This window comes from Meriones unguiculatus, chromosome 3 (genome assembly GCF_030254825.1).
Source record: "Meriones unguiculatus strain TT.TT164.6M chromosome 3, Bangor_MerUng_6.1, whole genome shotgun sequence".
Lineage (NCBI taxonomy): Eukaryota > Metazoa > Chordata > Mammalia > Rodentia > Muridae > Meriones > Meriones unguiculatus.
The window spans coordinates 68,262,015-68,276,413 of record NC_083351.1 but is presented as its reverse complement, the minus strand read 5'-3'; the positions used below and the strand labels follow the sequence as shown (position 1 = coordinate 68,276,413).

The following is a 14,399-nucleotide window of genomic DNA, read 5'->3' as shown; positions in this document are numbered from 1 at the left end:
TAAGTCTCAGCATCTTTTTGATAGTCTGCAGGGCAGAGCCTTTCAGAGGCCCTATGTGGCAGGTTCCTAACTTGTTCCCTGTTTTCTTCTTCTTCTGGTGTCCATCCTCTTTGCCTTTTGGGATGGGGGTTGAGCATTTTAGTCAGGGTCCTCTCTCTTGATTAGTTTCTTTAGATGTACAGATTTTAGTAGTTTTATCCTATATTACATGTCTATATGAGTGAGTATATACCTTGTGTGTCTTTCTGCTTCTGGGACAGCTCACTCAGGATGATCCTTTCCAGGTCCCACTATTTACCTACAAATTTCATGATTTCCTTATTTTTCATTGCTGAGTAATATTCCATTATGTAGATGTACTACAATTTCTTTATCCATTCTTCAGTTGAGGGGCATTTGGGCTGTTTCCAGCTTCTGGCTATTACAAATAAAGCTGCTACAAACAGATTTTAAAGACAGCTATTGACATGGGGTTTTCAGTCCATCACTTATAAGAAGGCTTCCTTTCTTCTTGATGCTGCACTTTATTCCCAATTCCAGATTTCACTTATGGCAGGAAACAGAAATATGTAGGTAAAGTCTAGATATTTGCTGAGGAAAATGATATTAGATATTAATTTTAAACCTTTCAATTTATCATGGTTAGGTTTTTTGTGATTATAAGGGAGAGTAAATTTCCATACTTAATCCAAACTTCTATCTCCTAAATCACTATGCTAGATAATCAGTCTGAAAATTGTTGACATGTATTTTATATAAACAGTAATGACAGTACTATGATATCAGAAAGGTTAAACTTCTGATATTCAGAAATGTTGTTAACTGTTATGGAATACATACTTTACTAGATATTTATCAATTCTGAATCTGGCTTATGATATCTTTTTCCAAATTCCAGTTTTTTATCATTGTATTTAAGTGATCAAGTTTTATGAGTTATCAACAAAGATAGCATTTTGCTAATATAATTACAAGCCTCTACCTAGAAATTATTCTGGGTTTACACAACACCACAGCATAGCCATTAGTTGGGTCTAGAGAGAGCTACAGATTCCCAGAAAGAGACTTAAAGTGTGCCATGCTTAGACATGGGACCTGAGCAGATCCGAATGTCCTTCCTGAGCTCTCTTCCTGCCTCTGCTCTGAGGACCTCTGAATGGAGCATTGTCATTTTTCTTCACCTACTGTTTCAAGTTCTTATGAGTTATAAGACAGGGCATGTCCAGATGAGCACATCTATTAAACAGTGATTACTAAACAACACTGAGCTCTGTGATTATCAACACCTTAAAGATGCAGTCTCTACCCTTTGAGAATTTCATACATGTATAATTTTGATCATATTTATTTCCCCCTCCAGAACTTCTTTTAGATTTCCCCATATCCCCCCTCCCAAATTAATGTCCTTCCTCACCGTCCAACCCTATCCCTTCTCTCTGCCCTCTATTGATTAAAAACTTTACAATTATAATTTCAAAGGTCATGAGAAATGGTCCCTGAAAATACTTCATGGTCTGATTTGGAGACTTAAAAGTCTGGATCATGAAATGGCAGAGAAGGTGTATTTTTTTTAAAAAAGACATTCTGCTACATGTCTTACCTTGGCATGGAACACAGTGACCATGTTAACTTTTAAGACCTTACTCAAGATACGCACATTATCAAACAGTCTATAGTCAACATATTCCCAAGACTAAAGATTAATTTTATGTATCTATTTTATTGCATATTTACTTATTTTATGTGTGTATGTATTTGTGTGTTCACATGTCTCCATGTACATGTGGAGGTCAAAGGACACCTTGTGATAGTTGGTTCTCTCCTTTCACTGTGTGGGTCGTAGGGATTGAACTCAGGTTGTCAAGCACTTTTACCCATTGAACCTTTTAGTTTTTAGTTTTTGCAAAGTTGCTACACATATGAATGACCAGAGGCGGTTTTGTGAGTATGTATTGATTAGGATTCCTTTATTACTGAGTATGTTAACTTCTAAAATTCCCACTTTTTCTGGAAAATGAAACACTTCTCCTACCCTGTATAGAGAGTCACTGGTTCCATTCTTTTGCTCACAGCAGGCTGTCCTGGCCCTAATAAGAGTGCCTGTACTGTGTCACAACCACAGAGCACTGACAGGACTGGAACCGGGACTACTATATCCTTTTAGCTCAATGAGGTAGCGATTTTGAGAAGGGCTGGGTGACTATAAGCACTCTGCTTAGTACTCCACAGTCTCTGGGTTTGACTAAATATTACTGTCTTAATAAATTTTGAGTTGCTGTTACAGAATGCCCAGGACTGGGTAATTTATAAAGAACAGAAATTCACTTCTCATGGTTCTGGATTCTGGGAAGTTCATAGTTGTGTCAATGTAGGCCATCTTGCTGCGTCCTCATAAGGAGAGAAGGGAAAAGGCACTGAATCACATTCACCGGGTTAGAGACATCAAGTTTTGGCCACCGATTAGGTCCTCCACCTCTTAACATCATCACTTGGCCACCCCTGAAGTCTGGGGTGGATACTTTCAACAGAACACGAGAGTCACTAACGTTGCCCGGAACCCTGTGTTCTTAGATGGTGGCATCTTTTTTTATGTAATCTTTTGTGCGGTACATGGGCACGTATGCCAGAAGAGGTTGTCGGGCCCTGCTCTATCCATCTCACCATATTCCCTTGAGACAGGTTCTTTCATTTAACCCAAAACTAGGTTGGTGACCAACAACCCCCCATGTCTTGTCTCTGGCCCCACAGCAGTGCATGTGGTGCCTGTGGCTATGCCTGAATTATTATGAGGGTTGGGGGGGGGTTCAGATTCCTTATGTCTACACAGGAAAGCTTTCTTTGCAGTGGCCCTTCTCTCACCCCTCTCCAGGTATTTGTGAGAAATAAAATACCCCAAATTTAGCGGCAAAAATCACAATTATTGTGTTGTCAGTCATGATTTTATGGGGTAGACACCATGCAGGGTTTGACTGGATCTCTTGTGTCCTGGGTGCTGCAGGCTGCAGTGTGTTACAAGCTTCACCTGGTGACTGATCTATTATGCTAGAGAGGTTCAAGATGGCTTCACTCATGCACCCGACATTAAAACAGCTGTGAAGATGTCTCTGTTTGGCTGCTTTTCCCCTTCATGAGGTCTCAGAGACTCTTGGAAGTTTCTTCCTTGATAGGGCAATTGGATTTCTTGTGTGACAGCTCAGGGCTGCAAGTGATAGGGGCAAGCCTGCCTGGCCTCTTACTAGCCAGGCTCAGAAACAGCATCATGTGGTCTGTTGACCAAATCTGCCACGAGAGAGCCAGACTAAATGGGAAGAGCAGCATCTGCCTCTTTGTGTCAATATCAACAATATCAGGCTCTAGTTTTACTTTTTCATCCCCATTAACTTTTGCTATGAAATTCTTCTTCATTCCCCCTTTTCTATGGCTCTTAAATGTCAAGAAAAGAAAGAGGTGCACAGAGTAGAGCTTGATTTCATTTTGAACAGTAGCTTTAGCAGTAGGTTTCTCTACACCTGTGATTTCAGTTCAGCCATCTGTGTGTTGGTGCTAAAACCTAAACACACTCACCCTTTATGCATGAAAAGCCTGCAGACGTTGAATTCCTTGAATGAAATGATGTACCATTGATATAGTCCTTCCATGTGTCTTCCTATACTGCTATACCTATACTACTGGTCATTTTTAGACTATCTGAGTGGCCTATTCTACTGTAAGTGATAGATAAAAAGTGTTATGTTCTGTGCTTTAGGGGATAATGATATGGAGAATATGGAGAAAAGTCATTGTTCAATACAGGCACACTTGTTTAGAATATTTTGATCCAAGTTTGGTTAAATTTTTGAATGTGAAAACTTACAGAGATATAGGAGATGGGATATATGTCTATTGTGTGAAAAATAAAATGTTGGGCTGGAGAGATGGCTCAGAGGTTAAGAACACTGGTTGTTCTTCCAAAGGTCCTGAGTTCAATTTTGAGCAACCAGGTGGCTTACAACCATCTATGGTGAGATCTGGTGCGCTCTTCTGGTGTGTATGGCAAAACACTGTATAAATAATAAATAAATCTTAAAAAATATACATACAAAAGTCTTGAAAAAATAAAATAAAATGTCTATATTTTGTCTACATTTACTCAGGGGTGTGCCTTAAAAATAATCTATTATATGCTGTCTCAATTTCATTTCTGTTATTTGAAGTTTTTTTTTTCTCCACACATTTTTTTTCCCCTTGGGCATGTGTCATATTTGACCTGTGATACCTTCCTGCTTAACTGAAGGGCTTTGTATCTATCAGCTGTGAGGTCGTACCCTAAGTGCTGACTTTTGGGAGCCTTATCATTCTTCTCACTTGTCTTCTGCGATTTTGTGAGCTTATATTTTTAGATGTGTCAACTATAAGGAGTTTTCTACTGATTTGTTTCTTTAACTATAGTTAGGTTTCTTTCCCTTTTGGCACGTTAATTGTTCAAAACATAGGGATTCATTGTGTCGTTTTCATACTCACTCCCTCTATTATATGCTCACCCCTCTTCCTCCTTTGTCCTTCCCCTTTTCACATCTTAAAGAGTTCCCTTTTCCTTTCAATGTCCCTCCCCTGGTAATTCCACATACGAGAGAAAATGTTCAACATTCATTCTGGTGACTCTTGTGCCTTCATTTAACATCCTTTATTTTTTTTTATTTTTGAGGCAGGGTCTTGTGTATCCGGCATCATGAATTCACTGTAGCTGAAGATGACCTTGAATATCTGATTTTTCTAATTCACCACTCTAGTGTTGTGACTATAAGCATAAGTGACTGTGCCTGGATGTGATGCCAGGACTGGAGCTAGGGTTTTGTGCATGCTAGGCAAGCACTCTACAACAGTGCCACAACGGCAGCCCCCATTAAAATGTGGTTAGGTACTCAGGACCCATGATAACCGACACGACTGCTTTTCGAAGGATTTGTTTTTCTCTGTTTGCCTTCTTCCTTTCCTTACTTTGTCCTGAAGGTTTCATCCCTCACCTGGGCTCTTTATTTTTCCCTTCCTGGTGTATTAGTAGTTACACCTTCTATACTGTTTGGGCAGTGCCTGTTAAACTTTAATTCTCACATTGAACTTGGCACCCTGTGTCTGAAGTCTCTTTCTGTTTGCCTTTCTCCTTTCATGTCACTGTTCTGTTGTCATAGTATCTGTCAGTAGTTGTTTTCCTGGGTGTCCCACAGCTTCAAAGACCACTCCCTGTAAGACCTGCCTGGCTTCTCTTCCCACTTCTCACTGTTGCTCAGCTCTGATGCAGGAGCTGAGGTTTCCGGGTCAATCCACAGAGACTGTTCATGTCCTTGTTACTTTTGTTTCTCTGATCTTTGTTCTTTCCAGTTCAGTGGAAAAAATAATTAAGATCTGGTTATATATAAAAGCCACCCCACTTAATGTCCTTCTCAGCACTGTTTTCTTTTTCCTCTGTAATCTGAGGTTTCATGTAAATGGGTTTTGAAAGGACAGATCAAAATCACCTGCTTAGTAAAGTTTAGATCACAGTAAAATTTGCCCCTACAGCAAGAAAGGCCAAATGTAGACTTCATTATTTTAGTCTCAAAACAGATTGGTCATTTCTACTTGAGAAAGCCAACATCAGCAATGCCCCAAAATCTAAAAGGTTTTGAGTACTGACATGATGCTGTAAGTGAACAATCTCATGCAATGAAATGTTGTTTCATGGCAGAAAAGATTTAATCGTATTTTACGAATGGCAGGCTGTAGTTGGGTGACCTAGCGTGCAAGAAGTCCTAGCTTCAACACCTGCACTGCAGAACAGGCAGGGGATATGAAAAGTATTTCACCTTCTGGTTATGTATCTTATATAAAAGCAGATGAGCTTTGTGTATATAAAAGCAGATGAGCTTTGTGTTTAGAGGATTGTATCCTCAAAATATTCTATCACGTAAATATAAATAATCTAAAAATTGGAGAAAAGAATCTGAAATTCAATCCACTTCTTGTTTTAAACCTTTTAAATTAAGGGAAACTTAGCTTGTGTTTATTTTTCAGTATTAAAATTGGTATTTGATTAAATGCAAGCATTTATATATCTCACCATGTTTTTACTTGCCATCATCAACAAAACTTTGGCATATTTTCATTAACATATCATGAATGATACTAAGAACATGGAAAAAAAGAGAAATAGACAGTTTTGGCTTTGATTTCTCAACTGATAAGAAACCTTTGGCAGGGATTTCACGTTTGTAACACTTCACTCTGTGGACTTTGAGCTCCATATCTGTAAAATGGTATGGCAGGATAGATCATATCAGTATCTATTGATATGCAACAAATTATCCCCAAAGATAATGGTTTAATGGAGCAATCTGTATTTTTCTCATGGTTTTCTTATTGAAAATCTGGCTGCTTTTGCTTTGGTTGGGTGACTCCACCTGAGAGATTCTCAGAAGCCATAGTAAAAGAGTTCTCTGAGCTCACATTGATCCTCGTAGCTTACCCATGTGGGGTGTTGTCGTGACTGCTGTCTGTGAAGTTGTTATGCTGAGAACTCTGCCTGGAGTTCCTCCGCACATGGTACCTGCCATGAGAAAACTGCTTGCTTTGCCTACAGTAGGGGCTCCAGTGGAGAAAATGAAAGAGAATCAACAAGACCAAAGCTACCCTCTGTCTGTGGTCCAATCAGGGAGTGTCATCCTACTGTTTCCTACTAGGTGCAAGACACTAGCCTCAAGCTTACACATGTGAGGAGAGGTTTTGTTAGAATGTTTAATGTTTATCTTGGGTATTTCTCCTAAATTTGGTGCATGAGGAAAGAGTCAGCTTCTGCTTGACTCAGACATCAATTGTGATATAGGCAGGCATCTTCCTTAAGGCAAAATTATACTCTGTTTGGCTTGTCACAGATAAATTACTTTCTGTCTTTTGGGGAGTTCAGATACTGTCACAAGTGTGCAATATACATACATACAGATATGTAATGAATAGATTTAAAAGCATTCTATTTTGAGTTAAAAAAATAGTATGGCTTTTCCATCAGTTCTAACAAGATAGAATGGAGATGTTCTTAGACAGTTTGTTCTGACTTCACACATTGACTTCTGCATTGGCTGTGTTAGTTCATACACAGAGATCCTCCAACAAATGCTGACATCCCTACTCTGCATACCCAAACAAATAAGCAATAAATAAAGTCAAATCAAGACTGATTAAATTTGAGTGTGTCTGAAGAGAGTTGATTATAAAGTCTTTTTTTGTCAGTTTTACAATTCAAAGATGATATACACGTGGCTCTATTTGCATTTTGGAATACTGGTGATTAAACAATATTATGGTTTTGAATTTTAAAATATATTAATCAACATTTATGGGTGAAACATACATTATGTTTCTTATTCCATTTCATAAGCAAAGCACTGACAAGGAAAACTGTGGAAGTTCTGCCTCTTAGTTTCAGGTCTCATTTATAAAAGTGTAGTTGTTGACATAACACTCTCAAATGAACCAATATTTATTTTCTAAAATGTAACGTCCTCTAACTAAATGGAGTTGATCACTCTGACCTCTGTTTCAGACTACGTGTGACCAGCGTGGCTGCTGCTGGGATGCTCAGGGAGCCATCAATGTTCCTTGCTACTATTCCAGGAATCATGGCTATAAAATGGACAGTGAGCCTGTATACACAAATACAGGTAGGCTAAAGATGGAACCCCAGACCTGGAGGTTTGGCTCCATTGTAAGGGACACCTGCAGTAGCACACAGAATACTGTCACACTACACAAGTGACAGAGCTGAGCACTGCCTTTATCAGTGATTAGATCCTTGGCATCAAGAAATAATTACCCTTCACTTTAGGAATTCAGAGACTGTGTTCTGTTTCTGGCTTTATTTACTTTTTAATATAAAGATTTATTTCCTTTCTTTGTTTATAAAGACTTATTTATTTTCTTTTTCTTTTTCTCATAAAACACGTCCTGACTGTAGCCTCTTTTCCCTCCCCTTTGTTCAAGCTCCCCTACCCCGCATCCCCATTACCCAAGATCCACTCTTCTTTCATTTCTATTCAAAAAGGAGCAGGTCTCCCCGTTATATCAACTACACATGGTGTAACAAGGTGCAATAAGACTAGGTACAAACCTTCATGTCAAGGCTGGATGAGGCAAATCCAGTAGAAGAAAAAAATGTTCTACTAGCAGGCAAAAGCATCAGAGACTCCCACTTGCATTGTTAGGAGTCCAACAAATACCCCAAGCTAAACAGTTTGTATGCAGAAGTCTGTCTCCACTTTTATGTACCTTCATGCCTTTGTATAATTATCATGACCATTTTGGTTCTCAAGTTTATTGTTTTTAAAGTCTAGAATTTGAAACCAATAATCCCCTAAGATTCCCTGCAAATCTATTCTGGTATTTTTTTTATGAAATGGAAAGAGTTACAATTTTATAAGCATGCTTCAGAAGTTGCCCAGTTAATGTCAGTCTTCATGGACTCAGGGTCTTTCCTGCCCCTAAGCAAAGAGCATCATAGTGACCATTCTGGGGTGAGGATGACAGTGGGAACTACTGTGGAAAAGATCCTAGTGTAAAGTAGAGGTGGGACTCTTCAAGGCCTCAACTCCCTCTTCACTTGCTGTTTAATGCAAGAAAAGGAGTCTCTGTAGGGTACTGAGAGCATAACTGAGAAAGAATAGTAACTGAGGAGCAGGTAGCATAAGAGCCAGTTCTCTTGGGGTATCTTTCACTCCATTCTTCTAGAGGAGGGATGCAGAGTTTTGGTTGAGGTATTAACAACATTTAGCTCCATGGTTCAGCAAGATGAGGTGTGTATACGATGGGATACATATCTATATCTTCCCTTCTTTGGGAAACAGAGATTTTTCGTTTGCCTCTTTGACTGTCAGTGTGATTGTATGTAGCCATTATTTGCATGTTTACAGAACCAGCTGTTAAAACCCTTTTCTCCTCTACATGTTAGGATTCACAGCCCAACTGAAAAACTTACCTTCTGCACCCCTGTTTGGAAATGACATCGAACAGGTCTTGCTCAAAGCTGAGTACCAGACAGCGAATCGCTTCCACTTTAAGGTTGTAATTTGTTTGCTTTTAAAAGTCTTTAAAAGGGACTCCGATACCCCATAACTGCAGCCCCTGCAAAGGTGAACATTTTGCTAAAGGGAATATCTCTATTGTGGTTATGTGACACTGGTTTGTCAATGTCTTCAACAACTCGCTTTCTGTGTGGTAGCTTTCTTAATACCAATGAGCTCTCACTTTCCACTCATTTGTGCTAGATACCATGGCTATTGTAGAAGCAAAGAAAATGCTCCCACAGCATTGAAATTTCTAGGGACAATCCATATCTTCAGAATCACAATGTATCTCACTCCATATCACAATGTCTACCCAACAGATAAATAAACGAAGCTGGCAAATTAACAAGCACATTACTTTAGGCATAATGCCAGGTTGATCACTGTGCAATTTCCAGTACCAACTGACAGGAAGCGCTGGTGTCAGGAAGGCCACTGATAGTTTTGGAAGATATGTAAGTTTTCATTTGGAATTTGCTTCTATTTACTTGTGCAGCTGACTGACCAAACCAAGAACAGGTACGAAGTGCCCCATGAACAGGTTCAGCACTTCAGTGGAAATGCTGCTTCTTCCATGAACTACAAAGTTGAAGTCTTCAAGGAGCCATTTAGCATCAAAGTCACCAGAAAAAGCAATAACCGTGTACTGTAAGTTTTGGAAACTTATTATGGGGGAGGGAGTAAGAAGATGATGATATGGGGAAATGTGTAAACTGCTGACCTTACTGTGTTCCACACGTGTGTGTTTGTGTGGGTGTGGGTGTGTATGTGTGTGAGAGAGAGGGGGAGAGAGGGGGAAAACCGTTTGGGTCTTCCTCCTTTTTACTTCCTTCTGTCTGCACATTTTTCTTTTCCTCTTCTTTCATCTATCTAACCACATGAGTTCCCATCGAGACTTATTAAAGGTGTGCGGTCATTTAAGTACAGTACTCTGGTTATGTGATAATGTCTCTAAAGACCAAAACAGGGTTGTACCTGGCCTAGAGAATCTTTGTCTCTTGGTATCTACGGAGAAATGTCAGAGGAACACTTGAAGGGCGACTGTTATGTCTGTGAGCTAGAGAAAGCTCTTGTCTAAGCAGCTGTGCTCTTCCCACCTTAGTTCTCACTCATTTCCGTGCTTTCCTTCTGTGTTTAGGTTTGACTCGAGCATTGGGCCCCTCCTCTTCTCTGACCAGTTCCTGCAGCTCTCCACCCGCCTACCAAGTGCTAATGTCTATGGTCTGGGTGAACATGTACACCAGCAGTACCGACACGACATGAATTGGAAGACCTGGCCCATGTTTTCCAGAGACACAACCCCCAACGAGGTAAGCTTTCGGTCCAATTTCCTCTGACTATCACAGTCTTCATCCAGAGGGTCACATAGTACAGAAGTTTAGAGTGAGAATGCTTAGCTTTGCTTTTTAGATCTACTTAGCAGCTATGTGACTGGGCAAGTTCTTAACCATTTGGGTCTTCAGTTCCTCATCTATAAAACTGGGGTAATGACAGGTGCTTAGCTAGCTCTGTCAGTGGGGCATGCAATGTAAAGTGGGGTTCACGTACTCATCTGGTGTTAGTGAGGATTAAATGACTGAAACCTGTAAAGAAGGATAAATGACGCGGAGAACATGCTCCATACAATTTCCATTGAATTCAAGTTAAGAGCCCATGGTAAAGTGTTTTCCAGGCAGCAGAGACAGCATCTTATCCCTACTCTATCTCACTTAAACAAATGCTAGCCACTAGAATAGGCATCAGACAAGTGGAAAATGTGTTGAAAGAGCAGTTTATGTGGAGTAGCTGGTGATGATGATGATGATCTTTTTGACCCTTACCAGTCACTGTAGAGCATGAGCAACACCGTGGACTTTCAGCCCCTGAGAGCTCTGGATGGCTTTTGATTTGTATTGAAACTTAGTAGACCACTTGCAGATGAGGTTAAGCTGGGATCAGCAGGCCTTTTTGAGAAGGGAGAGTCTATGAACTCTGGGTTCAGAATTCTTATCTTTCCATATTTTAACAAAAGTCAAGATTTACATATACATGCTGGATGAATGGTCAGAGTTGGGATTATTTGAGAAAACACCAATTCTCTTGTTAATGTCCTCTAAACAGAGATCCGAGCTTGTAAAGTTCAATGGCATCTTCATTGAGCATGCTGTGATGTTTTGACTTCTGTAAATGTTTGTCATTGAGCATGTTGTGATGTTTTGACTTCTGTAAATGTTTGTTTTTAACTGTGTTCTGCAGAATGGAAATAACTTGTACGGTGTGCAGACATTCTTCTTGTGCCTTGAAGATAACAGTGGATCATCCTTTGGGGTGTTTCTTATGAACAGCAATGCCATGGGTAAAGGACAAAGGAACAGTCCTAAAGAAACAAGCACAGAACATATCAGTGACCCTTTTCCAGCACTGTGATTAGATGAGTGAGACCCTTTCAGAGCCTTTAAAACACAGCTTTGCATTGGCTGTGTTCTCTAGCTGTTACATCCTTACCTAACAAGGTGTCTCTGTTGACTCATGGGATCTATGTGCAAAGGGTCTCTCCTGTCTTTTTAGCTCCTAACTCTGGTTGCCTCCGTTGGAATAATTCATGTTACAGAGTTAGGATAACTCTTTCTGTCATCTACTGTGAGATATATTCTTCCCACAGAGCATGAGCACTGCTTAGTCCTACATGAGGTGGTCTTGATTGGTTCCAGTACAGTTCCAGTACAGTCACCACAGGGGAAGAAAAAGATAGATCAGTTTCTCCCAGGGTTGATATTGAGCCATACCCTCCAACTGAGAATTATTGGATTAGATCAGTGCTATTCAAAGATGTGTTTCAGTGTCTCATGACCACAAAAAGTGAACAAAGACATTGGGAGGAAGCACCTCAACACTTAGCATCCAAAGGCCTGCAGAAGCCTGTTTCTCATAATTGATCCTTATGCTCTTGTATAGACACACCACTTAATGGAATAAATCCTAATTTTTATTTTCTTCTATTTTAATCCTTTAAGAGGTTACCCTTCAGCCCACTCCAGCAATCACATACAGCACCATTGGAGGAATTCTAGACTTCTATGTTTTTCTGGGGAACACACCTGAAGAAGTTGTTCAAGAATATCTAGAGGTAAACATGAAATCATGCTTATGACTGAAGCAAACCTATGTAGCAAACATTTAAGAGATGTAACTTTGACATACACATGTGAGCTAGATACACTTGAACTGATGCATTTCAGACATAGAAAAGACCTCATCTGTACAATGGAAATTTCTTTATAACCTTTTCGCGTTACAAAAAAGGTGAAGGGACATAAGGATACCCCAAATGTGGCCTTACTCTTAAGAGGGCGTTATAAAAATTGATTAACATTATAACTTTAATGAATCAAGACAATGGGAAGTTGAGTATATTTTGTGCCCGACAACCAATGTATAAAAAATGGCTTTATTTAAAAAAACTAACAACTTGAGTTAGTTGGCAATTGCTTGCTGCATGAGCATGAGGACCTGTTTTCCCGACACGGATGTAAAAAGCTGGGTGCAGTGGTGTACACCTGTAATCTCACACTGGGGAGACAGAGGCAGGAGGATCCTTGGGGTGTGCCTACCAGCCACTAATACAGTGGGACCAATCAGCGAACTCCAAGTTCAATGACAGACCTTGTCTTAAAATTAAGGTAGAGAGCAATTAAGGGAGATAGCCTACCTAGAACTCTGTCCTCCACATACCTCATGCCTATGCATGTGCACACACAGAATATTACTAACTTTCATTTCACACTTTCATTTTAGCTCATCGGGCGGCCAGCTCTGCCTTCGTACTGGGCGCTTGGATTTCAGCTCAGCCGGTATGATTACGAAAACCTAGGTAACATGAAAGCAGTTGTGGAGAGAAACCGTGCAGCACAACTCCCCTATGTAAGTGACCTTGAACACAGTTTCCCCAAGTGAAATCCAAGGAGGAAGAGGAACAGCCTCTACCTTCCCCACTTTTTCTTTCATTTTTTGGGGGGTGGGAGTGGGAAGGTGGGGGTTGGGAAATGGGGGTGAAAAGCTGCTAGCTCAGAGAGGCAGAGAGAGCACCCAGCTGACCTTCCTTTTCAGCTCAGGTCCATATGGAAAAAACCCAGAAGGCTCACTGTCTGTTTGGGGAAATACAATGATTTTTATGCATGTTTACTGCTAGAAAGGTTGTCATAGCAATCACTTGTGTCAGGGGGAAATTGCGCTTACAGACTAACAATACAGACGACGTGGCAACCTGATTTCTGACTGTTTTCTTTGTCACTTAGACACACACACACACACACACACTAACACACACACATGCACACACACACACAACTGGTTCAGGCCCAAGTTATCTAAATTGGCCATTTCCGATTCCTAGCACCTTTAAAGCCATCGCCACGGTTTGGTTCTTACGCACTTTCAGACTTTTCCTTTCTCAGTAACTAGGTGAATGGAGGAATAGGTTTTACTGGTGCATGGTGGGAGTAAGATGTGAAAGGAAATGCTGATAAATGAAGCTAAAGATAACTCTGAATTGCCTGTGGGTGTCCAATCTTACAAGTTCAGGAAGGACGCAGAGCATGCACGTTGTACTCAAATGTTTGTGCTTTGAGTGACTGATTTTTGAATATTCCTATCATAGCAGAGGCTGTAATGGGAAATGAGGTATCAAGAAGACATAAATAGAAAATTAAAAAGATAAATATCTAGAACAATTCTTCTCTCAACTGCTCTACATATCCTGGACACAGACACAGTTTACTGGTCTGTTTACTGGTGCCGGCTTTTCATATAAAACTAGGAAAGAGTAAACCCCAATGACTTGTAGTACAGTAACAAAAACAGTTATTAGGATAGTGAAGTGAGGAAGAAGGGAGAGGAGACACCCCCTTCCTGTCCTTATCTTGTGCATAGGGTGAGTTTTACTTAATAGCACCAACAATTTGTCATCAATTGAGCAGATAATCTGATTGCAAGGGTGGGACTGAGCTTTAGGGAAATAATAAAGCCATTTGTTTTTCAAATTGCTCTGGGAAAAGATGCATTTACATAACATGACTGACAGTACTGCATTCAGATTCCAGCACAGGAGGTGGCTTCTTTCATGAATAGTAAAAGTCATAATGTGATGGTTCCCTTTCTCAGGGAAATGAGTAGGTGCTAAGTTGTGGATGCCTGTATTCTTTTAGGATGTTCAGCATGCTGATATTGACTATATGGACCAGAGGAAGGACTTCACCTATGACCCAGTGAATTTTCAAGGCTTCCCAGAGTTTGTTAAGGAGCTACATGATAATGGACAGAAACTTGTTATCATTTTGGTATGTGCTTCCT

At 40.1% G+C, this 14,399-nt stretch overlaps 1 protein-coding gene across 4 annotated transcripts in view; it reads left to right on the top strand.

The window, feature by feature from the left end:
• Mgam (maltase-glucoamylase) overlaps positions 1 to 14,399 on the top strand; it is a 132,705-nt gene that overhangs the window by 20,546 nt on the left and 97,760 nt on the right. For all 4 annotated transcript variants that reach the window (XM_060380124.1, XM_060380128.1, XM_060380125.1 and 1 more), the window contains 8 exons: positions 7,556 to 7,673; positions 8,957 to 9,066; positions 9,568 to 9,719; positions 10,210 to 10,381; positions 11,307 to 11,406; positions 12,065 to 12,177; positions 12,846 to 12,971; positions 14,255 to 14,386. In XM_060380124.1, coding sequence (XP_060236107.1) covers positions 7,556 to 7,673; positions 8,957 to 9,066; positions 9,568 to 9,719; positions 10,210 to 10,381; positions 11,307 to 11,406; positions 12,065 to 12,177; positions 12,846 to 12,971; positions 14,255 to 14,386 — 1,023 coding nt within the window. The remainder of the gene's footprint in view (positions 1 to 7,555; positions 7,674 to 8,956; positions 9,067 to 9,567; positions 9,720 to 10,209; positions 10,382 to 11,306; positions 11,407 to 12,064; positions 12,178 to 12,845; positions 12,972 to 14,254; positions 14,387 to 14,399) is intronic.